This window comes from Cervus elaphus, chromosome X (genome assembly GCF_910594005.1).
Source record: "Cervus elaphus chromosome X, mCerEla1.1, whole genome shotgun sequence".
NCBI lineage: Eukaryota > Metazoa > Chordata > Mammalia > Artiodactyla > Cervidae > Cervus > Cervus elaphus.
In genome coordinates, this window is record NC_057848.1 from 60,043,458 (window position 1) to 60,071,146 (window position 27,689).

At 35.4% G+C, this 27,689-nt stretch overlaps 1 protein-coding gene across 1 annotated transcript in view; it reads left to right on the top strand.

Moving 5' to 3' along the window:
* LOC122689658 (transmembrane 9 superfamily member 2-like) overlaps positions 1-27,689 on the top strand; it is an 83,612-nt gene that overhangs the window by 33,387 nt on the left and 22,536 nt on the right. Inside the window, exons 8-14 of the mRNA XM_043896263.1 lie at positions 4,856-4,935; positions 7,708-7,804; positions 8,497-8,629; positions 9,610-9,729; positions 9,922-9,979; positions 24,029-24,188; positions 25,438-25,586. Coding sequence (XP_043752198.1) covers positions 4,856-4,935; positions 7,708-7,804; positions 8,497-8,629; positions 9,610-9,729; positions 9,922-9,979; positions 24,029-24,188; positions 25,438-25,586 — 797 coding nt within the window. The remainder of the gene's footprint in view (positions 1-4,855; positions 4,936-7,707; positions 7,805-8,496; positions 8,630-9,609; positions 9,730-9,921; positions 9,980-24,028; positions 24,189-25,437; positions 25,587-27,689) is intronic.

Here is a 27,689-nt window from a genome sequence, read left to right on the forward strand (position 1 = left end):
TGCTATGCTTCTAATACCAGTAGTATCCTCGCGTCGTTTCATTATGTCCCCTAGAGGGTGCTGTTCTCCCTGTTGAAAACAACTAGACTGAAAGAAGCTCTAGTTGCCTGCCCCTTGATTCTTTGATTCCCTGCAGGTGTTTTTACTGAGTGAAACTCATCATATACTGGGTCCTGAATCAAGAACTCTCATCTACATTTCTGCCTTTGCTTCTTGTGATTTCATTAGAAAGAGCATTAAAGACCTGCCTACCTCATATGCTTTTATGTCTTATAAAAGATTTTGAAACTCTGGGATGTAAAGATGCAGAATAATTAATTTTAAATGGATTTAAAAAATGGGTTCCACCATTTAGTTATCTTTTTACATTTGTCATTTTGTCTCAAATGTGCCTTAGGATTTTAAAATAATTTCTTATTTTCTTATGGAGGAGTAGTATGTGTTGTGGATTGTTATTTCCAGCAGATGGCAATGTTTGGTGCAAAAACTACTTGATTTAACAACTGCAGATTTTCTAGGCTCTCTTTGTATTTAAAAGCCAAACTTCATAATGTATATTTGAAAGTATCTCTTTTTTTGAAGTTTTATTTTTTCTTCCAGTTTTATTGAGCTATAATTGATATACAGCATGGTATGAGTTTAGGGGCTTCCCAGGTGGTGCAGTGGGTAAAGAATTCTTCTGCCAATGCAGGAGATGCAAGAGATGTGGATTCAATCCTTTTGTCAGGAAAATCCCCTGGAGGAGGGCATGGCAACCCACTCGAGTATTCTTGCCTGGGAAATCCCGTGACAGAGGAGTCTGGTGGGCTACAGTCCATGGGGTCACAAAGAGTCGGACACAACTGAGTGACTGAGCACTGTATGAGTTTAAGGTGGACAGCATTATGGTTTGACTTATGTCATGAAATGATGACCACAATAAATTTAGTGAACATTCATCATCTCATATAGATACAAAATTAAAGAAATAGCAAAGCAATATTTTTTCCTTGTGATGAGAACTCTTGGGATTTACTCTTTTAACAGCTTTCATATGTAACATACAGCAGTGTTAATTATATTTATCGTGTTGTACATTACATCCCTAGTACTTGTTTACCTCATAACTGGAAATTTGTCCCTTTGACCACCTTCATCTACTTTCCCCTCTCCCCATTTCCACTTCTGGTAACTACAAATATGATCCCCTTTTCTATGGATTTATTTGTTTGTTGTTTTTGAAGTATAATTAACTTACAATACTATGTTAGATCTTGTTTGTTACAAAACAGTGATCCGATATTTCTATCCATTTTAAAATGATCACCGCGATAAGTCATTACCATCTGTCACCATACAAAGGTATTACATAATCATTGACTAGATTCCTCACCCTGTACATTTCATACTTGTGACTCATTTATTTTGCAACTGGAAGTTTGGACCTTTTAATTTCCCTCACTTATTTCACTCCTTGTTAAAAGGCTTGATATGAGTTAACTTGCTTAAGTCAATGGACAGTAGTCTGGTGAAGAAATGCATGCAATTCAAATTTTGACAAATTAAGTCACACTTTAGTATAATAACAATATTTTAATAATAAAATGGCTAAGACAAATCCTTTCATGCAATGACTATGTATCCCTGGATTTGTCAGTCTGTAAATTCAGATTTTCTAAAAATAACTTATTTAGAAAGAATTTCATACTACAGAGAAATTGCTAAAATAACACAAAGAACTCTTTTTTTTTTAAAAAATTATTTATTTATTTTTTTCCAGTGGGTTTTGTCATACATTGATATGAATCAGCCATGGGTTTACATGTATTCCCAATCCCGATCCCCCCTCCCACCTCCCTCTCCACCCACAAAGAACTCTTGTAGTCCCTTTAACCAGATACTCCAATGTTTAACATTTTACTTCATTTGCTCCATTGTTCACTCTTCTCTCTGTGTCCATTATCTTTAGCCTTTCTGTGAATCCTTTGAGAGCTAGATGTTGTCTCATCGCCCCTAAATCTGCCAGAGTGTCTTTCCCTAAAACAAGCATGCAACAGTGCAAACCAGGAATCAATATTGGCATTACAGCATTACATTACCATCTGATTCATATCCATCCATTCAGATTTCGCCAGCTGACCAACAATGTCACTTTCCCCCTTTCTGGTTCAGTATCCTTTCCAGGATTACATGTTATATTTAGTTTTTTTTTAAAAATTTTTTTCCATTTATTTTTATTAGTTGGAGGCTAATTACTTTACAATATTGTAGTGGGTTTTGCCGTACATTGACATGAATCATATATTTAGTTTTTGATCTCCTCCAATCTGGGCCAGTTCTTCAGTCTTTCCTTATGTTTCATATTCTTGAAAATTTTGAAGAGTACAGACCTTACATTCTGTGGGATGACCATCAACTTGGGTCTGTCTAATGGTTCTTCATGACCAGGCTCAGGCCATGGATTCTCAACAGGAAGACTGCAAAATGATACTGCACATCAGTAGATACAAAATGTCAACCTGACCTTTCATAGATAAGTTCATCATGAACACTGGGTCATCAGGTGTTAGCTAAAGTCTACTGTTGAATTAAAAGTCATTTCAATTAAAATCCATCATTTCAGTTTTTTTAAAAGCAGTGTACATTGACTTTCTTCATACCCATCCCCCACACTTCACAGAAAACATAGATACCTAATTTTATTAATTTTTTCTGCCCATTTTAGATTATTTTAAATTATAAAAGTATGATAATACATCTATAGGAGACTTGGAAAATACAGAACAAAGTTACTTATAGTTCCATTATATATTACAGTTATTTTTAAGTAGATAAATTAAGATTTTTAGTTGGAGCTTCAATATCAAACTCTCAAACATTAATAGGATGAATAGACAGAAAAGTAGAAGGATATAGTAGACCTGAAAAGTACTATGAACCAATTTAACGTAATTAAGATTTATACAATTTTCACAAAACAGCAGGATACAAATTCTATTCAAGTTCCCATAGACTATAAATCAGTAGACACTAGAACATATCCATGGACATAAAACAAGGTGCAAAAATTTCATGGTCTAAAAGTATTGAAATCATACAGAGTCTGTTTTCTTATCACTGGAATTATTTTAGAAATCATTATCAGAAGATATTTGAAAATAACCCACATATTTTCAAGCGCAATGTGACATTTACCAGGAGAGATCTTTGACTTAGTCATTGAAAGCCTCAATGAAGTTAAAAGATTGAAGAAACACAGTGGGTGATTGCAGAGAAGAAAGCATTTAAATGAGAAACTAATATAAAAATGAGAAATTAATATTAAAGATACTTTAAAAAACCCATGTTTTTTGAAATTAAATGTCCACTTTTTAAATGATGGGTGCAGATACCAAATTTTAAATAATAAGTCATTTCAAACATAATTTGGTCAATTTGTTACCTGTGTTTTCCTTTTGCTAAGAGCATGCCATTAATTTAAGGGGTAATAATAACACATTAATGGTTTAAATGTTTATCAGGGATTATCTTTTAAGATATTCATTTATTGGGGCTATTTTATAAGAAAGCTATTGAAAGGTTAGATTTGATCATACATCAGCAGAAACAACTGGTGATTATATTTTCTTAGGTTTTAATAAATATCGAGAACCACAATATTAAAAAACTTTTTATCAGTTTGTTGCTGAAACATTTCAAAATACTTAAAGTACAAAAGTAAAATATTAGAATATTCTGTAAGAAATAATGACAGAAATTGAATACTGTTTTCTAAGTAAACAAAATACTGTAATAATAAACCTATTTGCAGGAGGTGGATTTGGTGTGTTGTAGTGAAGCAAGTTGTCTTATAGTTCAAAATTTTAGTTCAATTTAAATAATAATATTGATAATACTTATATGTGGTAAAGGCTTCAAACCATATAGAAAATATATAAGTAAAATTCTGCCTTCCTTTACTACCCTTCCCCTAATTTCTAGTCTCTTCCTCCAAAAGTATAACCATTGGTTTTTCTTCCAGAAAAATGTTTGCATCTACAAAATATGTATATTTTTTTGGAGGGGGAATAGAATCTTGCTGTACATACATGTCTTACTATGTACTTTTCACCTTTATTTTTTCATTTAATGCTATTTCATAGACATGTCATCACCTAGAGATGCACATCATTCTTTTTAATGATTACATAGTATTTCTTAGCATGGATTACCATAGTTTGTTTATTCCTATTCTGAAGGGAATTTTTGGTGGCTGTTTTTAGGTTTTTAAATTTAAAAACAAACCACAGTGACTCTCATTATATATGCCTGTGAAGTTTCAATTAAGATGAAAATGTGGTCTGGACAAAAAGAAATGAAGTATGGGGTGGATTTAGGATGACAGAAAAATAGCAAAAAGGTGCTATTATTTCTGACGAACAGTAAACTAAATTTTTTTTCCTAGTCCCTTTCTGAAATGAGATAGTGAAGTGAAGTTGCTCAGTCTTGTCCGACTCTTTGCAACCCCATGGACTGTAGCTTACCAGGCTTCTCCATCCATGGGATTTTCCAGGCAAGAGTAGTAGAGTGTGTTGCCATTTCCTTCTCCAGGGGATCTTCCCAACCCAGGGATCGCAGCCTGGTCTCCCGCATTGCAGGCATCTGAGCCACCAGGGAAGCCTGAAATGAGACAGGATATCAGTAAATAAAAGTAAGATGAAAAAAAAAAAAAAAAAAAAGTAAGATGAAAATGTCAGGCTAGATTGCATGATTCCATGAAGTTAGCAGTAAAGAAATGGAGAATGTACAGGCAGAATAACTTTCTGTTTTAGGATTAAACCTTTAATAAAAGGTCAGTTAAAGTTTGGTCATGTGATTTTTGTATTTTTGTTTTTAGGAAAACAAACAGATCAGGTGGAGTTCTAGGTGGGATTATATTTTGGAGTCCATGTCTCATACCAGCATTCAGTGGTTTAGGTAAGCACTTATTGAATTAAAGAGTAAGTAGCTTCATGGTGGGAAATGTATATACACACATATATGTACATATGTGTATTTTAAAACTTATTTTGTTACCAGAGATGATCTTTTGTTCCTTCCAGTTTTATTGAGATATAATTGACATATAATAGTATAAGTTTAAAGTGTGCAGAATAATCTGACTTGCATTGATGGCCACACTAAGTTTAGTGAACATCAGTGATCTCCTATAGATACAAAATGAAAGAAATGTAAAAAATTTCCCCTCAGTGATGAAAACTCTTAGGATTTTCAGTCTTAACAACTTTCAGTATAATGTACGTTAGTGTTAATTATATTTATCATATTGTATATTATATCTCTAGTACTTATTTATCTTACAACTGCAAGTTTGTTGTACCTTTTAATTACTTCACCCAATTCCCTTTCCCCCAACCCCCTATCAGAGATGATCTTGAGTGACAGTTTTTCTTCTCTCTGGCTAATTTCCCCTCTTCTTCTCCTCCCCCACCTCTCTACATACACAAAGAGAAACAGGAAGGAAAATCTGTTTTAAATATACTAATGTTTATGCTCAAGGGAAGGAGAAGGCTGAGATGTCCAAGAGATAGCATGTCTGCGTGTAAAGAGTAATACATGCTGGGAAGTATGCAGGATAGGACTGTGATAGTGGACCCTGTGCAGAAGATGGAAGGAAAACAAGACAGATTCTTTCATTTGTGGGGTCAGAAAGTCTGAGCAAAGTAGAGTGGAGGAAAAGCAGTAGCCAGCTGGGGTGGAGGAAGGTAAAGATGTCATGAAAGACTGGGAAGAGAGCAGAGAAAGATGAAAAGATTACAGATGAGAAACCAAAGCACTGCAAGTGGTCAGTTAATCAAGGCAGGTCATTTAGATGAGACAATTGTGTGGAGATAATGTCTGTGAGTGAAGGTCGATTCATTTTCCAGGTGTTCTTTTTCATCCCTATTAGGATGCCAAGCACTAGGGGAGGTGCTCAGACCTGGCAGTGAATAAGGCACACAGGCTTCTGCTCGATGGAAGCTTACATTCTAGTGGATTCACAGTGAAGGGACTTGATTCCTCAGGAATTTTCAACAGGATCAAACCACAGAGTTAGAAGTCCTTCATGACTATGGAAGGAATAGTTTCGACATGAAACTGAAGGATGGATCAACTGAGAATGTGATGATTGAGGCTGTCATAAAGTGCTGACAGCGAGCATAGGATCTTCAGTTAGTAACTTAGGAGACTGATCAGAGAAGCTGATGAGAAAATAGAAGAAACTGGTACATATAGTACTTTTCCCCCTTCGTCTCTTATAATAAAGCAATTTTGGATGGAAGAACACTATAAAGGTAAAGGTGAAAGTAAGGAAGGATGTAATTCTATGAGTATGGCCTTCTGAGGTGATGATTTTCCTTATACTGCTATTGCCTTTGTTTTTTAAAAAATATTTTATTTTGGGTTGGGGGACACATGTACACCCATGGCAGATTCATGTCAATGTATGGCAGAAACCACCACAATATTGTAAAGTAATTAGCCTCCAAGTAAAATAAATAAATTAATTAAAGAAATATTTTATTGGTGTATAGTTGCTTTACAATATTGAGGTAATTTCTGCTGTACAGCAGAATGAATCAGCTATGTGTTTACATATATCCCCTCTTTTTTGGATTTCCTTCCTGTTTAGGTCACCACAGAGCACTGAATGGGGTTCCCTGAGCTAAGAGTAGGTTCTCATTAGTTATCACCTTTATTTTTTAAAATTTCATTTTATTGAAGTATAGTTGATTTACAATGCCTTTAAAGTGAGAATAGCTCCCATTCTCCTCCTCCTCCTATTTCTATCCTCACTCTTCCTTCTCCTCTATCTCCTTCTCTTCCTCATTATAATTATCATATCTTAATTTTTCTAGAAAATCTTCTGTTGGGGCAATAGTCCACATCCCATTTTGTCACACCCCCAAGGAGTCTCTTCAAATAAAATTTATTTAAATGGTTTCTTTAAAGGGGTCGTGAAAGGAAAGGGCATCCAGATAAATGGTGGGGCTAATCTCTAGTATTAATATTTATGATGTAACAATAAATGTACTTTAGTTTCTGTCTCGAGCTAATTTACTTATGACATTTAACAGACATTTTAGACATCCTAGTGGCATTTTTCTATGACAGTGCTGGTCTTTTCAGAGATTCTGGTGAAACTTTTTTAAATGTGTCTGGATTTGGCTGGGTGGTGGGATGACAGATGGTCTTGGTTTTCATTTGGACATAATTTTTAAGATTCAGTTTTGGAACCAGTAAGAGCTGGTAGGTAAGTGGTCCATGGGATCTTTACCCTGAAACTTGATAAAGACTTGATTAAGTTAAAAGCCTTGATCCATCTAAGGATCCACCTAAGGACTGACTGACTAAAGTCATCAATTTAACCTTGACTCCTGAACTTCCATTCTCAGTTTCATGTTCTGGAACTAAGTTTGTGTTCCTGATCTTTTTCATTTCCCCTTGTTTATTTTTGGGGATGTACTCTTAAAAAGTTGTAAAATAACCTTAAGAATAGTGTTGCTTCTATTGCTTAATTGGTAGTGAACTTTTGTGATAGAACTTTAGGTTTATTTAATATATTGATGTATTATCCAAATGTATTAGCCTTAGATCCAAATTTAACTTTAGAAAACTGTTCGACATGATAATTTGAATGTCTTTCTTTTACATGTGCAAACTTTTTTTTTTATTTAACTTCTATTTTTCCTTCTTTCCATTTTCTAGTATCTTGAATTCATTTGTTGTTGTTCTATTCTTAACTGGAATGGTGGCTATGATCATATTAAGGACTCTCCACAAAGATATTATCAGATATAATCAGGTTTGTTTTCCTGTAAATAAAAATGCACATATTTGATTCAGCCAATATTTGAATGCCTGCTTTGCCCAGTTCTCAAGGTTATGTTTCTACTTAGAGTATAACACCTTGAATACAACACATTTTAATGTCTAGTAATTTTGCATATTGTGCTGAATCCAAGTATAGAGTATTGTGTAGATTCTTAAAAAGTATAGGTAAGTTTATTAGAGAGTTATTTGCTATCAGCTCTTTGGTTATATACCTTTCCATGTCCTGAGCTTTCAAAATATCATTATTTAAGATTTTCATTAATTTGGAACATGAGAATATGTAAAAAACATTGCAAAATACTACAATTTAGGGCAAATTTAGTTTTATCTAATTTATACTCTTTTGACTCTTATGATCATTTATGTATTGATGAACTTTTAATTTCTATAGAATTAGTTGAATTTTTTTTGTAAGTTAAATCATGTTGCTTTCTCCATGAAAATCAAGCCAGTTGTGTGCTTTACATAATTAATACAGTGCAAAACTTAGAGAATGGCTCATTTGTATGGCCGGATCACATACCTGCCAGAGACCTACTTTATCCAAAATGAGCCATTAGTCTTGTCTTTAGAGGAAAATTACTTTTCCCCTAACTTTCAGAGCTCTTGTAAACTTTCTGTCATAATAATTCCTGTGTTTATTAAAGACTTTCTCTTATGCAGGAAGATATCCAGAAGGATTATGGTTGGAAGCTTGTTCATGGGGATGTATTCAGACCTCCAAGGCATGGAATGTTGCTATCAATTTTACTGGGTCAAGGAACACAAGTTTTGATTATGACATTTATTACTTTATGTGAGTAGGCTCAGATCAATATGTGTCATTCTCAACATTCTGACATAGGTTAAACTTCGATTCATGTGTATAAAAGAACTTTGAAAATTCTACCCTAAAGTTTAAGGAAATGTGTATTTTATAGTATATTTTAATGAGTATTTGTAGTGTATTTAAAATAAAATTTGTATTTTATTTTAAGGATATGAGTCTGAATATGTTCCTATATCAAGGACCTTTCATAGTTTCTTCAGTTCTGAATAATATATTGTAATGTCCAATATACATGTTCCTTGCTTTGCGTGTGGGTAGATCATATTTTAGGTGGGCTCGGGGAATTATAATTCAGAGATTAAGATTTTGAAATGCTAAGGCAAGCCTAAGCACTGGTCTTTAAATGTATAAATGAAGTGGTATCGTCAGTAGTCTTACAATGGCTGATGAACTCTCTCTGCCTTCATTATCAACCAAGAGTAGAGTTTGTCAGTTTTTCATAATCAGAGTGGGGATTTTCACAAACAAAGCTTCTGTAAATAAATGGCTTATTAGGTGTTTCAGATGTCAATGATAACTTCTAAATTTAGCTCTTAAGGTTATGTTTTCCTGAAACCAAGTCTCACTGTGATGGTTTTCCCCCCTCACCTTGGATAAAAGGAAACAGAAGGAAATTTTTGTGGGGAAAATGATTTGCTCTTTAGGGAGTGACTACTGGAGTAGGGAAAGGGAAGATCTTCTCTTTGATTTTGATTTAAAATAATATAATTAATGATTTAAACAAGGTGATTAAAGACTAAATTGAAAACACATAGTTTGCCTTGTATGGGATCAGACTTTTTATTAAGAACAGATTGTCAAAAAATTAGCTAAGTAACATCAGAGAATTTCCCTGTATTCTGTTTCATAAAAATGTCTTAATAAGGTGTCTTTAATATAAAATAAAGCCTTATGTGTTTTGAGGCTATTATTGTCACTGGTTTGATATTTCTTCTTTGTGCTTTTAGTTCTTGCCTGCCTTGGTTTCCTTTCTCCTGCTAATCGTGGTGCTTTAATGACCTGTTCTGTTGTGTTATGGGTCCTTATGGGAGCATCTGCTGGATACGTGTCTGCTAAGGTGTACAGATGTAAGCATTACTATTCTTATTCCAAGTTGGTGTGTTAAATATAGAAATTAAAAAGCTTGAAAATTTTAAAAATTGCATCAGGAATTTTAGCTGACCTAGCAAAATATAATTGTGTCTTCGTTATTGTAAAGTATTTGTAAAGTGGACTAAATCTAGTTGCCCTAGTAATTATTCTGTCCTTTACTTCCTCAGCATTTAGAGGTCTGAAGTGGAAGACAAATTTCTTGCTGACAGCACTGCTGTGTCCTGGGTTAGTATCTCATGTTCTCTTTTCTCTACACAATTATAATCTTCTTTATACTTTACCTTGGAAAAATCATTGTACACAATAATGAAGAGTAGAATGGAGGTGAGTGACCACTGTTTTTTCTGTGGCTGCAGCATTCTTTTTTTGGTATATTTGCATTCTTTTCATCTTTTTGTACATCTTAACCCTTAGTACAAAGAGATGGTGATGGTGCTGCAATATTCAATTTTGATCTTTGTTTTTGAAGCAGGTTTCATAAATGCTCATCTCAGTTATGCATCTTCCCTTATATGTCATGTTAGAGTGGCAGCTTATATACCACATTGTGTTACTCTCTTGTCTCTGCCTTCTGTGATTATTTCTTCCTATCTCACCTAGTTACTGCAGTGTCATTAGTGACTGCAGACCCCAGGCAGAGTCATGGTCAGGGAGTCAGGGTGGTGCTGCACAGGGGCTCTTAGGGAGCTCATCTGGTCCCCTAGTTCTAAAGATGCAGAATCAACGTGTTCAAGGTCATACGTGAAGTCAGTACTGGAGCTCGGGCTGTATACTATCTTGGCCAAAAAGTTAATTTGGGTTTTTCCATCTTGTGGAACAGCCTGAGTGACCTTTTTGGCCAACCCAGTATCCCCAACCAGTGCTCTTCCCATAATCCCTCACCAATAAGGTGCTGACTCATTTTGAGTTTTATCTCCAAATCCTTTAATATGTTTTATCTTAGTCAGCTCGGGCTACCATAACAGAATACCATAGACTGGGTGGCTTAAGCAACAGCCATTTATTTTCTCACAGTTCTGGAGGCTGGGAAGCCCAAGATCAGGGCATCAACAGGATACGGTCCTGGTGAGTGCTCTCTTCCTGGTCACTGATGGCTGCAATCTTGATGCATCCTTACATGGCAGAGGAAAAGAGAGACACTGAACTCTATGGTGTCTCTTCTTGTAAGGGCACTAATGCCATCATGAAGGCTGCACCCTCATGACCTCATCTAAACCTAATTCCTCTCCCAAGGCCCCATTTCCAAACACCATCTCATTAGAGATTAGGGTTTTTTTTTTAAAAAACTTTTTATTTTTTTGGGGGGTGTATGTGATTAACAATGTTGTGATAGTTTCAGGTGAACAGTGAAGGGACTCAACCATACATATACATGTATCCATTCTCCCTCAAATTCCTCTCCCATTCAGACTGCCACATGACATTGAGCAGAGTAGGGATTAGGCTTTTAATGTTAGAATTTTGGGGGAAACAATTCAATCCATAGCATATTTCATTAAAAAAATTCTTTCTTTGATATGTTCTGAAGGACAGTTTTTTTTTTAGGAAATGTCATGGATTATATCTTAATTGTTACATGGAACTTAAAAAAAGTTGTGTTTTTTGGCTGCACTGGGACTTCATTGCTGCATGGCTTTCTCTAATTGTGGTGCACAGACTTCCCATTGTGGTGGCTTCTTCTGTTGTGGAGCAGACTCTAGGCACGTGGGCTCAGTAGCTGCGCCTCATGGGGTTAGTTGCTCCATGGTATGTGAAATCTTCTCAGATCAGGGATCAAACCCCTGTCCCCTGCATTGGCAGGCAGATTCCCTATCACTGAACCACCAGGGAAGTCCTGTTTTGTGGTAATTTAATTTCCATTTGTTGTAAAATTCCCATGTCCTTGATGCTAGAAGTGTGTCACAATAACGCATGTATGTGTGCTCAGTCACTCAGTTGTGTCCGACTCTGTGACTATGGATTGTAGCCCACCAGACTTCGCTGTCCATAGGATTTCCTAGGCAAGAATACTGGAGTGGGTTGCCATTTCCTCCTCCAGGGGATCTTCCCAACCCAGGGATCAAAACTGCATCTCCTGCATCACTTGTATTGGCAGGCAGATTCTTTACCACTGAGCCACCTGGGAAGCCCCATAACAATGGTGGAAATTCTATAATGGAAGTTATATATAATAAATTCAGTTACATTGTATACTAATTAGTGACAAAATGAGAGCAAATGCTCTGTGACTGAGTATAAAGCCATCATCAGTGCAATGCAGTGATAGATGATATATTCAGTAGACTCATAATGTTTTATCTACATGTGGCCTTTCCCCTCAACTCCAGGGAAAGGCTTGAATATTCCAAGTTTGCACATCAAATACATGTACCACAGAGTTTTTGATTTATTTAAAATAAGGACAATGCACTCCTCTCCCCCTTGCCACCTTGAATAGAGCCATCTGCTTTTTCTGTAACTCTTTTCAAGGGAACTAGAATGGGTGGTCTTTCCTGAGCTTTAATACCTTTATGTAAGAAAGCAATGTCCTTGACAATATTTCAGATATTTGTTGCTTCAAGTTCAAGACTCAGATGAATCTGACATTGAGTAACTTTGGCACAAAAGTGCCATTGTGCAAAAGTCATTATACTGGATTGTAATACAAGGGATATTGCGAGCAAGAACTAGTCAATAAACCGTCTACTGTTCTCTTCATTATTTAGTTACTCATTCAACTTATTTATTGTATTTTTGAAAAAAATTTTTTTTACTATATTTAATGCATTATGCTAGGCACTGGAGAGGAAATAAATGTAAATCTCTCCTGAAATTGCCTTCATGGATTCAGATGAATAATAATGGCCTATTTTTCATCAGACAGATGTTCCATCTCATTGTAAAAAGAAGTTACGTCATTAGAATAGAAAATTTAAAAGAATTAGAATATGCTGTGTCACTAAGCTTGATTAACTAAATTGAACAATTAATGTCTGGAAAAACATTAGCATTTTCACTGCACTATGAGCTGTTTTTATCTCATTTTCTGTGGGATCAGTTTTGAAGAATGTTTTACACAGAAAAATTTAAAAATTCGAGTGGATGTCCATAATAACATGGCTCAGGGTTACAGGGACTATGAAATAGTTCAGTATCAAACCATAGTTTTGTGAAAATATTTTTTTTTAATTTGAAAAACACCTGTTAACAGTGGTTGTCCCCAGGTGGGTTGCTGCATGGCTGGGGGAAAGGAGTGTGAAGGAGACTGTTTTATACTTATTTTCACTGTTTCTCTATTTTTCTTTTTACTTTTCACATTGTATACCATATACATGTACTACCTATTTTTAAATAATCTCATTATAAACAACTCATTACCATATATTAAAGTGGAGAGGCAGCATTAAAGGTTACCAGCACAGGTGTTAGAATCAGACACACACACACCCTACACTCTGTACACATAGGGGTTCATTTCCCAATTCTGCCTCTGTCTAATTAATGAGGCCTTTAGTAGGTTTTGAATAAGGCTGCAATGAACATGGGAGTGTAAGCTATCCCTTTGAGATTCTGTTTTCATTTTCTTTTGCATACCCAGAAGTAGGATGGATGAATCATATAGTAATTTTATTTAAAAATTTTGGGGAGAGGACTTCCCTGGCGGTCCAGTGGTTAAGATACCACACTTCCACTGCAAGGGCATGGGTTTGATCCCTAGTTGGGGAAGTAAGATCTCACATGCTGCATGGTGTGGCCAAAAAAAAAAACTTTTTGGGGGGGAACCTCCATACTGTTTTCCGTAGTGCCTATACCAATTTAGATTCCCACCAACAGTGCATAAGGGTTCCTTTTTCTCCATATCCTGCCAACAATTGTCTCTTGTCTTTTTGATGATAGCCATTCTGACAGGTGTGAGGTGTTATCTTATGGTAGTTTTAATTTGCATTTCCCTGATGATTAGTGATGTAGAACACTTTTCCATATATCTGTTGGCAATTTGTGTGTCTTTGGAAAAATGTGTATTCAGGTCCTCTGCCCCTTTGTTAATTGTTGTTTTTTTGCTATTGAGTTGTTTGAGTTCTTTATATATTTTGGAATTTAACTCCTTATCACATGTATGATTGTGATATATGTGATACCCACACCACACAGTTTGCAGGATCTTAAGTTTCTTGACCAGAGATCTAACCCAGCCCTTTGGCAGTGAAAGTGCAGAGTCCTAACCACCGGACTACCAAGGGATTTCCTATCTGTTTTTGAGTATAGCCATCCTAATTATTATGAAGTGATGTTTTATTGTAGTTTTAGCTTATATTTTTTGGTGATTAATGGTATGGAGCCTCTTTTATTACTCATTGGTAATTTGTATATATTCTTTAGCAATATGTCTATTCAAATCCTTTGCCCACTTTAATTTTTAAACAATAATTAATTTACTTTGGCATGTGGGGTCTTAATTCCCCAACCAGGGATCAAACCTGTGCCTTCTGCATTGTAAGCATAGAGTCTTAACCATTGGACTGCCAGGGAAGTCCCTGCCCATTTTAAAATTGAATTTTTAAAATTATTGAATTGTAAGAGTTCTTTATATATTCTGTTAACTAGATACTTATCAGATATATGATTTGTAAATATTTTCATGTCTTCTGTATGTTGTCATCTCAGTTTCTTGATAGTATTCTTTGAAGTACAAAACTTGAAATTTTTGAAGACATTTATTTACTTTTTCTTTGGTTGCTTGTACTTTAGATATATTTAAGAAAGCTAATTCAAGGTCACTAAAATTTATGCTTATGTTTTCTTATAAAAGTTTTCTAGTTTTACGTACTAAATTTTGGTCTTTGGTCCATTTTGAGTTAATTTTTTTGTATATGTGAGAGGTAGGGATCTAACTTCATTCTCTTGTACATGGATATTCAGTTGTCTGGACACTATTTGTTGAAAAGACTCTTCTGCCCCAGTTGAATTGTCTTGAGTCCCTTATTGGAATTCAAATGTCCACAAATATGTGAGCTTATTTCTGAATTCTCAATCCTGTTCCATTAGTCTATGTCTATCCTTAGGCCAGTACTCATCATCTTGGTTATTGTAGATTTTAATAAATTTTGAAATTATGAAGTGAGTGTTCTCCAGCTTTTTTCTTTTTCAAGAATATTTTGGCTATTCTGAAACTTTGCATTTCCATATGAATTTTAGAAAAAGTGAAAGTGTTAGTCTCTCAGTTGTGTCTGACTCTTTCCGATCCCATGGACTGTAGCTTGCCAGGCTCCTCTGTCCATGGGATCCTCCAGACAAGAATATTGGAGTGGGTTGCCATGCCCTTCTCCAGGGGATCTTCTGGAACCAGGGATTGAACCCAGGTCTCCCACACTGCAGGCAGATTCTTTACTGCTGAGCTACCAGGGAAGACCCTATGAATTTTAGAAAAAGCTTTTCAATTTCTTCAAATAGCTGACTGGAATTTTGATAAGGTTACATGGAATCTGCAGGTCAGTTTGGGGGATATTGCCATCTTAATATTAAATCTTCAATTCATGAACACAGGATGTCTTTTCATTTATTTGGTCTTCTTTAATTCCTTTCAATTACATTATACTTTGTGTGATTTCAGGTCTGTTAAATTTACTGAGACTTGTGTTATGGTCTAACATATGGTCTACCCTCGAGAATGTTCCATATACACTTAGAAGAATGTGTATTCTGCTGACAATGAGTGGAGTGTTCTACAGATGTTTGTTAGGTCTAGTAGGTGTACACTGTTGTTAAAGTCTTTCATTTCCTTGTTGATTTTCTATCTAGTTGTTCTATCCATTATTGAAAGTGGGTATTCAAGTCTCCAACTATCACTGTTGAATTGTCTGTTTCTTCCTTCAGTTCTATCAGTTTTTGCTTCATATATTTTTTGGATTCTGCTGTTATGTACATATGTATTTATAATTGTTTTTTTTATAATTGTTATATATTCTTTTTTTTCCATTTATTTTTATTAGTTGGAGGCTAATTACAATATTGTAGTGGTTTTTGTCATACATTGACATGAATATATGTTCTATATTCTTGATTGACAGTTTTATTGTTTTTTAAAATTATTTGGCTGCGGGGTCTTTGATCTTTGTGTAGCATGCAGGATCTTCTGCTGTAGCACACAAGCTCTTTAGCTGCAACATGTGGGATCTAGTTTTCTGACCAGGGATTGAACCCAGGTCCTTTGCATTGGGAGTGTGGAGTCCTAGCCACTGGACTACCAGGGAAGTCCTAACACTTTTATTGTTATAGAAGTCCTTCTTTACCTTGCATAATGCTTTTTGTCTTAAAGTCTATTTTGTCTGATAGAAGTATAGCCACTTTAGCTCTCTTTTGGTTACTGTTTGCATGATCTATCTATCTATTTGTCTATCTATATATATCTAGAGATCTTATATAGATCTCATATAGTTGACCCTAGAACAACATGGTAGCTAGGTGCCCTGAATCCCTGCAGAGTTGGAAATCTGTGTATAACTGTAGAGTCAACCCTCTGTATCCATGGTTCTGCATCTATGGATTCAACCAATAGCAGATTGTGTAGCACTGCACTATGTATTTATTGAAAAAAATCCATGTATGAGTGGACTCAGGCAGTTCAAACCCATTTTGTTCAAGAGTGAACTATATGTAAAATCATTTCACTTTCAATCTATTTGTTTCTGTGAATCAAAATTGTGTCTCTTGTAGACATCATTTATTTGGATCATTTTTTGGGGTCCCTTTTGCCAACCTCTGCCTTTTAATTGGAATATTTAATCCATGTACATTTAATGAAATCATTGGTAAAGTAGGATTTACATCTGCTATTTTCTCTTTATAAGTTTTAAGTCTTTTTTGCTGTTTCATTAATGTTCTCTGTTGTGTTAAATAAATATTTTTAGTGTACTGTTTTTATTCCCTTATCATTCCTTTTACAGTTTTTTGGTTTGTTTTCAGTAGTTGCATTATGTATTACATTTAATGTTTCAATTGGAAACAATCTAGTTCAGATTAATACCAACTTAATTATAATATTATTAAAAATATTATATGCTCTTATGTAGCTTCTTTCCCTCTTCCCTCCTTTGTGCTGTTATTGTTATACAAGTTGCATCTTAATGCTTTGTGTGCTTATCAACACAGATTTATAATTACTGCATTATGCAGTTGCCTTTTAAATTTGATAGGCAAAAGAGGAGTTTTAAATAACATTTTATATCATGGGACCTTGAGCAAGTTATTTTACCTTTCTGATCTTAGGCTTCTTTATCTGCAGTATGGAAATAATGGTATTATGTATTTCATATGATTGTTGTGAGGATTAAATGGGATAATGTATTAAAGCTTTTGTAAGTGCCTAGCACATAATAAGTAAGTGTTAGTTGCTCAGTCGTGCCCGACTCTTTGCGACCCCATGGACTTCAGTCCACCAGGCTCCTCTCTCCATGAGATTTTCCAGGCAAGGATACTGGAGTGGGTTGCCATTTCCTTCTCCAGGGGATCTTCCCAACCCAGGGATCGAACCCAGGTCTCCTGCACTGCAGGTAGATTCTTTATTGACTGAGTTACAAGGGAAGCCCAATAATAAGTGTTTAATAAAGTACATAATAAGCACATAATAAGTGTTTAATAAATGGTAACTGGTTTATTAGCTACTATTTTCTTCCACTAACAGGCCTTTGCTCAAGCTGTTCCATCTATTTTGTTCCAATTTTCCAATGCCAAATTTGCATTCATTCTTTAATTTCCAGCTCACCACCACTTTCATGTTTTAAAATTGTACAATATCTATTACCGTTATTACAATGCCCACCACAGTATTCCTCAGATTGAGTTATTAATGATATGTCTTATCTCTCATTTTACATTCTAAGACTCATGTGAGTGAGTGTCTTATTCATTTTTGTATCTTTCACAGTGTGTAGCCCAGTGCCTTATATGAAGTATAAGTGATTTATAGAGTGTAAGTGTTTATTAAATGATTGAATCATGTGAAGAATTTAAAATGCAAGACAGGTTCAGTTTCCTATTTCTGTTAGTAGAACTGAACACAGTTTAAAAGCAATAAACCAGACATGATACAAAATACATATTCTCTTCAAGAGGTTTAGGGGCTTTCTTAAGTAGATGAGAGGGAGAATCTCAAGGTACTGGGATTCTTATTTGTTAGAATGTGGTAGGTTGAAAGAGTTTCAGTGCCTCATGGTATGGACATGGACAATGTAAAAATGGTTTTGAACTTAAATGGAGAAGCAGTTAAATTAATGAGCATACACTTCCTAAGAGAAATTGAAAAAAGTAAAATTATTAAATGATGTCATTTTGCTGCATGTAGCCCCAAGAGTGGTAGTAAGTAAGAGAAGAGTCAGCAGAGGTTGATGGGCATGTACCCAAACTTTAAAGTTAGAAGAAGGAAGGTTGAATTGTAGTACTCAGTATTAGCTAAGTGACTTTGGATAAGTCCTATAACCTTTCTGATTGTCCATTTCCTTGTGTGTAATGCTTGTGTCACAGAGTCATTTAGAGAAGTAAATGAACTAATGGATTGTGAAATTGTTTTGTGAACTACAAAGCATTTTTGGCCACTCTCTTCTTCTGTGTTCCTACTGTTTTATATCTATTATCTGCTATAATATTTCCTATGTTATAATTTGTTTGTCTCTGTCCCCCACTAGACTGAGCTTTTTCAGAGCAAGGATTTTTGTTTTATTTATCTTGGAACACCAGGGCCTAACTCATAGGTACTCAATAAATGTTTGATGAATGTGTGAATAAATGTTTCAAGTAGGAGATGGACCCGGGTGACCTCTTAAGTTTCCTTCTGGTTTTGCTGTTTAAGATTCTATGAAAAGGTCTAGAAATAATTAGACATCAACAAAGGAAGAAATACTTAGAATATAAAAACATGAAATGGAAGGACAGTTACAGAATTGTTAAACACATATTAGCATTCTAGAGTGTACTTTCAAAAGGGAAATCGTTGAGACGGGTTAATTGAGTTTATATATAAGAAAGAAGGTTATGATTTGTCAACTGAGAAGTAATTTTTCTGGCTATGGAAAGATAACAGCTAAAATGAATCTTTCCAAAGCTAGAAAATGTGGCAGAGGAATATTGCGGCTAAACAAATTCATTAGAGCAGAAAGGTATTAAAAAAACATTTGAGGAAGTATGGTTAAATCATGGGAAACTAAACTCCCTTATTGAGAAGCCAGAAACTGATGAGACGTAAGGTGGAGGTTTTATTGTTGTACATGCTGTTGTTTGAAAGGACTGGAAGCTATATCTCCAACAGGAGCAAAGTATGAGCCTTTAAAGAGCAGAATAGATACACCTACTGAAAAAAGTGTTAATAGAAGAGTCTGTAAATGCAAGGAGGAAAGGTGAAGTAGAAATAGTAAAATGAAAGAATAAATGGATAAAAAGGAATAAAAGAATAAAATGAAAGAAGGTTTAGAAAGGACAAAATCACTTATAATGAGGGATGGGGAAGGATCCAAAAACAATGATCCTAAGTAAGAAATTGAAAATAGATGGAAAATACGAAGGAAGCCTTAAAATACTAGAACTGGAATGGGCCTTGAGAGAATTTACAGCTGAAGACTGAAATCAGAGATTCTCTAAACAGTAGACCTCAAAGCCTAACCTGGTGCAGCATCAAGTGGCTGTCACCACACTCCCTGTCTCTGATCTTTGACAAAATGTTTTGGGGAGGAGAAGGTAGATGCGATTGCTCTGGTTGGTTCCTACTGTAGAGGCTTTATTATAGCACAGTGGGATGGAGAAAGCTTGCTGTTAAACACACACACACACACACACCCCTGAGTAAGAATCCCAGCTCTGCCTCTTTTCAGCTGTTTGATCTTCAGCAAATTACTTACTGTCCCTAAAAGATATTCAGAAAGAACTCTATCCATGTAACTTCTCTTTTACATTTACCTGGGTTGATCATTAATTTTCCTTTTTTTTCTTGCCTGTTCTTCATTTTTTTCTCTTTTTAAACTGCTTTCTATGACATTTCATCAGCTTTATCTTGCAACCCTTTTACTAAGGTTTATATTCACCTTGTCATTTTTTTCAAATTGGAGTATAGTTGATTTATAGTGTGTTACAGGTGTACAGAACAGTGATTCAGTTATACATGTATCTGTCTACCATATATATATATATTCTTTTTCACAGTCATTTCCATATAGGTTATTATAAAATATTGAGTATCATTTCTTGTGCTATATAGTAGGTTCTTGCTGATTGTCTATTTTATATATTAGTAGTGTGTATATATGGGCTTCCCAGGTGGCGCTAGTGGTAAAGAACCTGTCTGCCAATGCAGGAGACACAGGAGACACGGGTTCAATCCCTGGGTTGGGAAGATCCCCTGGAGGAGGAAATGGCAACCCACTTCACTGTTCTTGCCTGGAAAAATTCCATGGACAGAGAGGCCTGGTAGGCTACATATGTTAATCCCAACCTCCTGATTTATTCCTCTCCTCGCCTTTCCTTCCTGATAGCTGAGTTGGTAAAGCATCCACCTGCAATGCCGGAGACCCTGGTTTGATTCCTGGGTCAGGAAGACCCGCTGGAGAAGGGAAAGGCTACCCACTCCAGTATTCTGGCCTAGAGAATTCCATGGACTGTATAGTCCATAGGGTCTCAAAGAGTCGGACACCACTGAGCAACTTTCACTTCACTTTCCCGTTTGATAACCATAAGTTTATTTTCTATGTCTGTCTCTTTCCATTTTGTAAATAAGTTTATTATTATTATTATTATTTTTAGATTTCACATACAAGTGCCTCTGGTCATACTTTGAATTCCTAAGACCTCTTCCAGGGAATTCCCTGGCAGTCCAGTGGTTAGGGCTCTGTGCTTCTGTTGCAGGGGGCACAGGCTGGATCCCTGGTCGGGGAAGCTAAGATGCTGCAAGTCCTGTGGCACAGCCGACACAAAAGCAAAAACACAACAGCAAGAACTCTTCCATTTTCTCAAAAGTCTTAAAAAATTTCCTCTTCCTGTCTCATGGCTGCAATGTCTCCTCTGATTTCTCTGAGGATCTTAAATTGTCTTGGTAAAGTTTTTACCTGAGCTTCAGGAATCTTCTCTAAGGAACTAACCCTCCTGTCTTTTGCAGGGGTTGTGAAGTGACATTGTTTGGTTCTGCAGAGTTGGGGGGTGGGGGACAGAATCTGCAGGTCTGTCAGCATCTCAGGCTGACTTTGAACCAGTCATTCTGGTTTTAGCCACTCCTTCATCCCTACCTGTAGAGGTACCTGGCACCACAAATTCCCGAGCCTTTTTGGACCTCTGTGGTATAAATTGAGTTGCCTCTCAGCCTTTTCTACTGACGACTTAGGATACAAGTTCGCACTCCAACTAACTTGGTTACTATTTGTCTGCTCTCTGGTTTCCAAACTTTGCTGTTAATGTCTTCTCCCCTTTACAACATCCCCCAATCCTTATGCCTTTAAAAAATTCTTTTGCTATAATTTTATCAGGGTTTTGATGAGGGAGCAGAACTAAATATGCATTCAATGTGCCATCTTTAACCCAAAGTCTTTTAATTCTTCATGTCTTTTGTATCCATTCTTTACATTTTAACCATCATCACATTGTACAGATTCTTAACACTTTATATCTAGGCTCCTTGCCTCTAGTATCTCCTCCTTTAGATTTGTCCTTTGGAATGCTGTATACTCATCTTTCTGGAAAATTGCATGGAGTACCTCACAGCTTTGAGTGTAAAAACCCTTTAGTTGCTTCCTGGTGTTGACAGGATAAAGTCTATATTCCTTAACTGGACATTCAAAGCCTTCCACAATCTAACTTCTGCCCATCTTTTCAACCTCATCATTTAGGCTTTCAGAAATACTCATGGGACTTCCCTGGTAGTCCAGTGGTTAAGATTCCATGCTTCCAATGCAAGGGGCCTAGGTTCAATCCCTGAATGGGGAACTAGATCCCACATGCAACAACTGAGACCCAGTGTAGCCAAATAAATAAATGTTAAAAAAGAGGAAGAGATAAATCCCTGTCAGAAACACTCACATCCGTACCACTGATACCCATACTCACCTGTAGCTGTGATTAAACTTGTCTGGAACATCTACAGGCATAGTAGCTGGGCTTGCCTGGTGAGTTATCCATTAGACTTAGGGGTTGACCTGCTGATTTTGAATGGTTAATTTAAACAGTTTGTTTTATTTTGGGGGAAAATTTAAATTATTTTATTGTAAAATTTATACAAAATAAACCATAAGCACACAGTTAAACTTTAAACAGAATTAAGCCAGTCCATAAAAGATTTAAAATAAAAAAGTAATAAAAACCTTATCAGTTCATTTGAAATTATTCATCTTTAGATACATGATGGCTTATTTCCTAGATTTAGAATAGTGATCTCCATTGCACTTAGGCTGTAAAATATTAAATACTATTTTTAAAAGACAGATTCTTTTAAAAGTTTTTTTCATTTTATTTTTTTCCCATTTATTTTTATTAGTTGGAGGCTAATTACTTTACAATATTGTAGTGGTTTTTGCCATACATTGACATGAATCAGCCATGGATTTACACATATTCCCCATCCTGATCCCCCCTCCCACCTCCCTCCCCTTATTTTTTAAATTATGGAAGTATAACACATTTACAGGAGACTTGGAAAATACAAAACAAAGTTATATGTAGTTCCACTATATATTACAATTATTTTTTAAGTAGATAAATTAAGATTTTTAGGGGAACTTTCAATATCAAACTCTAAAACACTAATAGAATGAATAGACAGAAAAGTAGAAGGACATAGTAGACCTGAAAAGCAGTATGAACCAATTCAACATAATTAAGATGACAAAACCCACTACAATATTCTAAAGTAATTAGCCTCCAACTAATAAAAATAAATGAAAAAAAAGATTTATACAGTTTTCACATAGCAGCAGGACACAAATTCTATTCAAGTTCCATAGACTATAAGCCAGGAGACACTGTAACATATCCAGGGACATAAGGTGCAAAAATTTCATGGTCTAAAGGTATTGAATTCATGTAGAGAAAAAACAGATTCTTATACTCAAGGATTAGCAAACACTTGCAAAGTGATCACCAAAATCTTTATTTGAGAACAAAATTGTAAATCCAGAATACAAAAATCTACTTGAAATAATCTAACCAAATACTAAATTACCTAAATGAGACTCAGTTTCTGAGGTGGTATCAAGAGGAAAAAAATCTTATTTACATACAAGTTTGTATACACAAGTAGGTTTTTGTCAATATATGTTTTAAAATTTTTTTATTGAAATATAGTTGAATTACAGTGTTGTGTTAATTTCTGTTGTACAGCAAAGTGATTCAGTCACACACACTCACACAGGTTTGGCCAAAAAGTTTGTTCAGATTTTTCCATGACATCTTAAATTCTCTTCATATTCTTTTTCCATTATGGTTATCACAGGATATTGAATATAGTCCTCTGTGCTATACAGTAGGACCTTGTTGTTTATTCATTCTGTGTATACCAGTTTGCATCTGCTAATCCCAAAACTCCCACTCCTACTGCCTCCCACCCCCACTTTGGCAAATATACTTTTTAAAAAAAAAATCAAACTGGCCACCATTCCCAAAAATGCTTCTTACACTATGCTGGAATTTAAAAGGACTTTTAATAACTTTGAGCCCTATCTGCACTACATGTGAAACAGCTTTTAAGATTTCTCTACCTCCTGTACTGAAGGTAAAAAAAAAAAAAGCTGAAAATGTCTGCATGATAGTAAACTTTTCCCCCCATCACTTAGAGATATTATTAGAAATTGTATGGCAGAATCTTTGTTAGGAAGGCTCTGAAAAAAAAAAGGTATGTGTAAGATAATTTTTAATGAACTTTCTTCCAGGAAATCATTGTAAAACTCTTGGTTTTAAATGAATACTTGTTTGACAAGAGGCTTCATATAGCCCATTTCAGTCTAGTATTCTAAAATCTGTTTGTAATATATGTATTTTCTTAATTGTGTTTATTGCATATTGTTTTTCGATGGTATATTATTCCACACCTTATTTATTTTCTGCTAGGCTCTGGAACTGCAAAGACGAGTGGGATGTAGAAATTATGTCCTGTAATAAACTGCTATCTTGTTATATATATGGTATTGAGTTTAAGCTCCAACTCAATAACTGGGTTTACACAGAATGATTTAATATTCTTCTAGGGTTTAATGTTCTAACATTCATATCAAGTATGTTTATAACATTTTCCTGAAATCGTAACATTTTCTGATGGTTTTTCTACCCTAGTGTGGTCTTTGTTGACATCTTCATCATGAATTTAATTCTTTGGATTGAAGGGTCATCATCTGCTATCTCATTTGGTACCTTGATAGGAATCCTTGCATTGTGGTTTGGAATTTCAGTGCCATTAACATTTTTGGGTGCATACGTTGGAAGTTTCCAAAAGGTAAACTTTTAAAATACTGCTTTTAACCATTGAATGATGTCTGAAATAATACCTCGGTGTGAATAGACTATACAGGAAATGGAAGATGTACCACTGGAGAAAATGACAAAGAATAATCATTTAGGGATAAAAGATTTTTTACAAACTTTAAATGAAAGACAGTAACACTTTAAAAGACATTCTTTAATGTATTTCACATTTTATGGGTTGTTTATATTTCCCTCTCTCGGATGGGCAAAATTTAAAAGATATATTATAGGAAGGCTGACTTTAAGAAAGTCAGAAAAATAATGAGATTATATAGTTGTGGGAAGAAAGCCAAGATACAATCCAAGAAATGGGTTCTGTTGATGGATTTTTTTTCCGTTATGGTTTATCCAGGATATTGAATATAGTTCCCTGTGTTATACAGTAGGATCTTGTTTATCCATTCTCTGTGCAGTAGTTTGCATCTTCTCACCCAGTTTACAGATTTGAAGATAGCCTATTCAACATATAGGGAAAAGGAACAGTATACCAAAAAGACTAAATGAGGCCACACTACAAAAGGGTTGTATTATGAGGACATAGTGTGAATTTGCAGGGGAGAAGTCAGACAAGACAAAACAGGAAGTGGAGTTCCACATAGAGCAGAAAAAGAAAAATTTCTGAAAACTATTGACAAATTTTCAGAGACAAATTATTAGACAAATTCTAGGAGAGAACTTTTTGACGTCATATATTATTTTACATTGAAACAGTCACTAGTAAGTTTTGTCCAATATCTCCCTTGAAATGTGTAAGGAAAGATAAACATCCTTATTGTCTAGCTGTGTCCTATCTAACATGGTGGCCACTCAACAACTATGGTTTTTGAGTACTTGGAATGTGGCTAGTCTGAATTATGTGCTGTAAGTATAAAATACACACTAGTTTTCAACCACTTAGAACAACAACAAGAGGAATGTAAAATATCTTGATTAATAATTTTTATATCGGTCACAAATGTAAATGATACTATTTGGGCATGTTAGATCATTAGATCAATTAAAATATATCAATAAATTGATTCCACCTTTTTAAAATGCACCTACAAAGAAACTGGATACTGCATTTGTGGCTTGCATCATAGTAAGCATTGGTCTAGCCTTTGCCCATATAATTGCTCTTGAAAATGTTCAGATTCAAGATTGTGTATTGTGATGTTGTCTGTATAAATTTACTTCAATTTTATTTCATTCTGATTTTCACTTGATTTATTTTTGAGCAGTTTGACTATCCAGTTAGTACAAACCTGATTCCTCGTCAGATTCCTCACCAGGCTTTCATTAGAAGACCATTTTTTAGTGTCATCATCGGTGGTGTTTTACCTTTTGGTTGTATTTTTATCCAACTATTTTTTATTCTAAACAGCATTTGGTGAGTATCATATCTTCTTTTTTTTAGCTTATTTATTTTTAAATTGAAGGATAATTGCTTTACAGAATTTTGCTGTTTTCTGTCAAGCATCAACATGAATCAGCCATAGGTATTCATATCTTCTTAATCTCCAAAATATTAATTGTTAATAAATTAATTTTCCTATATGTCGAGGTTGAATTCTGGTATAGTAAGACTTCATGTGCTACCCTGTTTTATCTAGGGAATAGCAATCTGACCCAAGGGAATTTCCTAGGAAACTAAGACTTAATTTACAACATTTTAAAGCCACTTTTGGATGGAAATGTCTATAAAGGTTTCCTTTTTGAAAATTAATAGCCTCTTTTTAATCCTTTCCAGGTGACTTAGAAAAGTTGGTCTCAAACCAAACTTCTCTGAGACTTTGCAGGGGGTTAAATAGGGGTGTCCCTTGGAGGCAGGTACCTAAAGATGGAAGGGGCAGCTCTGATTTGTATCTGTTTTCCATACAGGCCTCCCGTGCAAGAGTTCATTTATTTTCTCTGCTAAAGATAACGTGAATAGCACTGATTTTGGGTCTTTATCTGTACTGAACTATAAGTAATGGTTTTCTATCTTCCTTTCTGTCAATTGTTAGTTCTGCTGTCAGATGCCTTTTCCTTATAGCCTTACTCTTTTTATCTGCTACTTTTAATCTGTTGTAATTTAAGAATTCTAATAATCAATATGGAGCTTCCCAGGTAGCTCAGTTGTAAAGAATCTGCCTGCCAGTGCAGGAGATGCAGGAACCTCAGGTTTGATCCCTGGGTCAGGAAGATCCCCCTGGAGGAGGAAATGGCAACCCACTCCAGTATTCTTGCCAGGAGAACCTCATGGACAGAGGACCCTGGTGGGCTACAGTCCATGGGGTCGCAAAGAGTTGGACACAAGCTGAGCACACACGCACCAATAACCAATATAGAAATGCATGTGAAGTAAGAACCAGTGCTCTCTGATTAAAGTGCTACAGTTTTAGTGCCCCTGCTTTGTGACAGCTATTTCAGTTGCTCCAAGTCCCTTTTTTTTTTCTTACATCCTGATTCTTGACAGCATTTTGGTTTTGGGAGCTGCCAAGTGGGATTTACTCTGGAAGGATTTTTGGAGATGGGGCAAATGCACAATAAAATAAAATGCAGTCACCAATTGTGCATGTTTATAACACTTTTGTCCCAAAAGAATCTTCTAGACAAAGCTTTGATGTCCTAGGAAATTAGGTTTAATCATAAACATTAATTGCACACCTTTTATAAACAGCACTGTATCAAAGTTGTTTGAAAGATAAACAGTAAAATCTGTTATCTTGTCAGCAACTAAATATTTAGCATGCTGCAAAATAGATTATAGTAACCAAATTTTGCAGATGTTTTTGATGGGAAAGTATTTGTAAAGCAAAACTGAAAGATTCTTTGAAGTGTTAGTCACTCAGTCATGTCTGACTCTGTTTGCGACCCCATGGGCTGTGGCCCACCACGCTCCTCTGTCCGTGGAATTCTCCAGGCAAGAATACTGGAGTGGGTTGCCATGCCCTTATTCAGGAGATCTTCCTGACCCAGGGATTGAACCCGGGTCTCTCATATTGCAGGCAGATTCTTTACTGTTTGAGCCAAGATTCTTTAGAGGATTTAATTTTTGTTTCAATGAGAAACCAGGGTGCTTGTTGTGTACAAGCACAAAGTGTACAACTTTGTATATATTTATGAACTCTAGACATGATTCTTCCCAACCCCCATCCTTCATCCTCACCCCCAGGTGTATATTTTACATGAGGTTTTAAAATGGAATATTGATCAGTTCACCAGTTTCTTCTCTTCAGAAGGCTTTTTGAAATGTCTATTTCTTATCCCAGTTTAGTCAGCTTGCTCTATAATAATGAAAGGAATTACTTCATTCCTTTGAAGTTTGGCCTAAATGTAATCTACACACTGATATTTTTAAAGATGCATGTTTGAAAGTAGATTTCATGAATTATGTGTGTTGTGCTATGAAGACCAATTTGGAGAAGCTACCTGTTAATAGACCTCCAAAGACAAAATTTGAATCTGTGGTTTTCTGTTGTATAATATAGTTGCTGGTATTTATGCCATT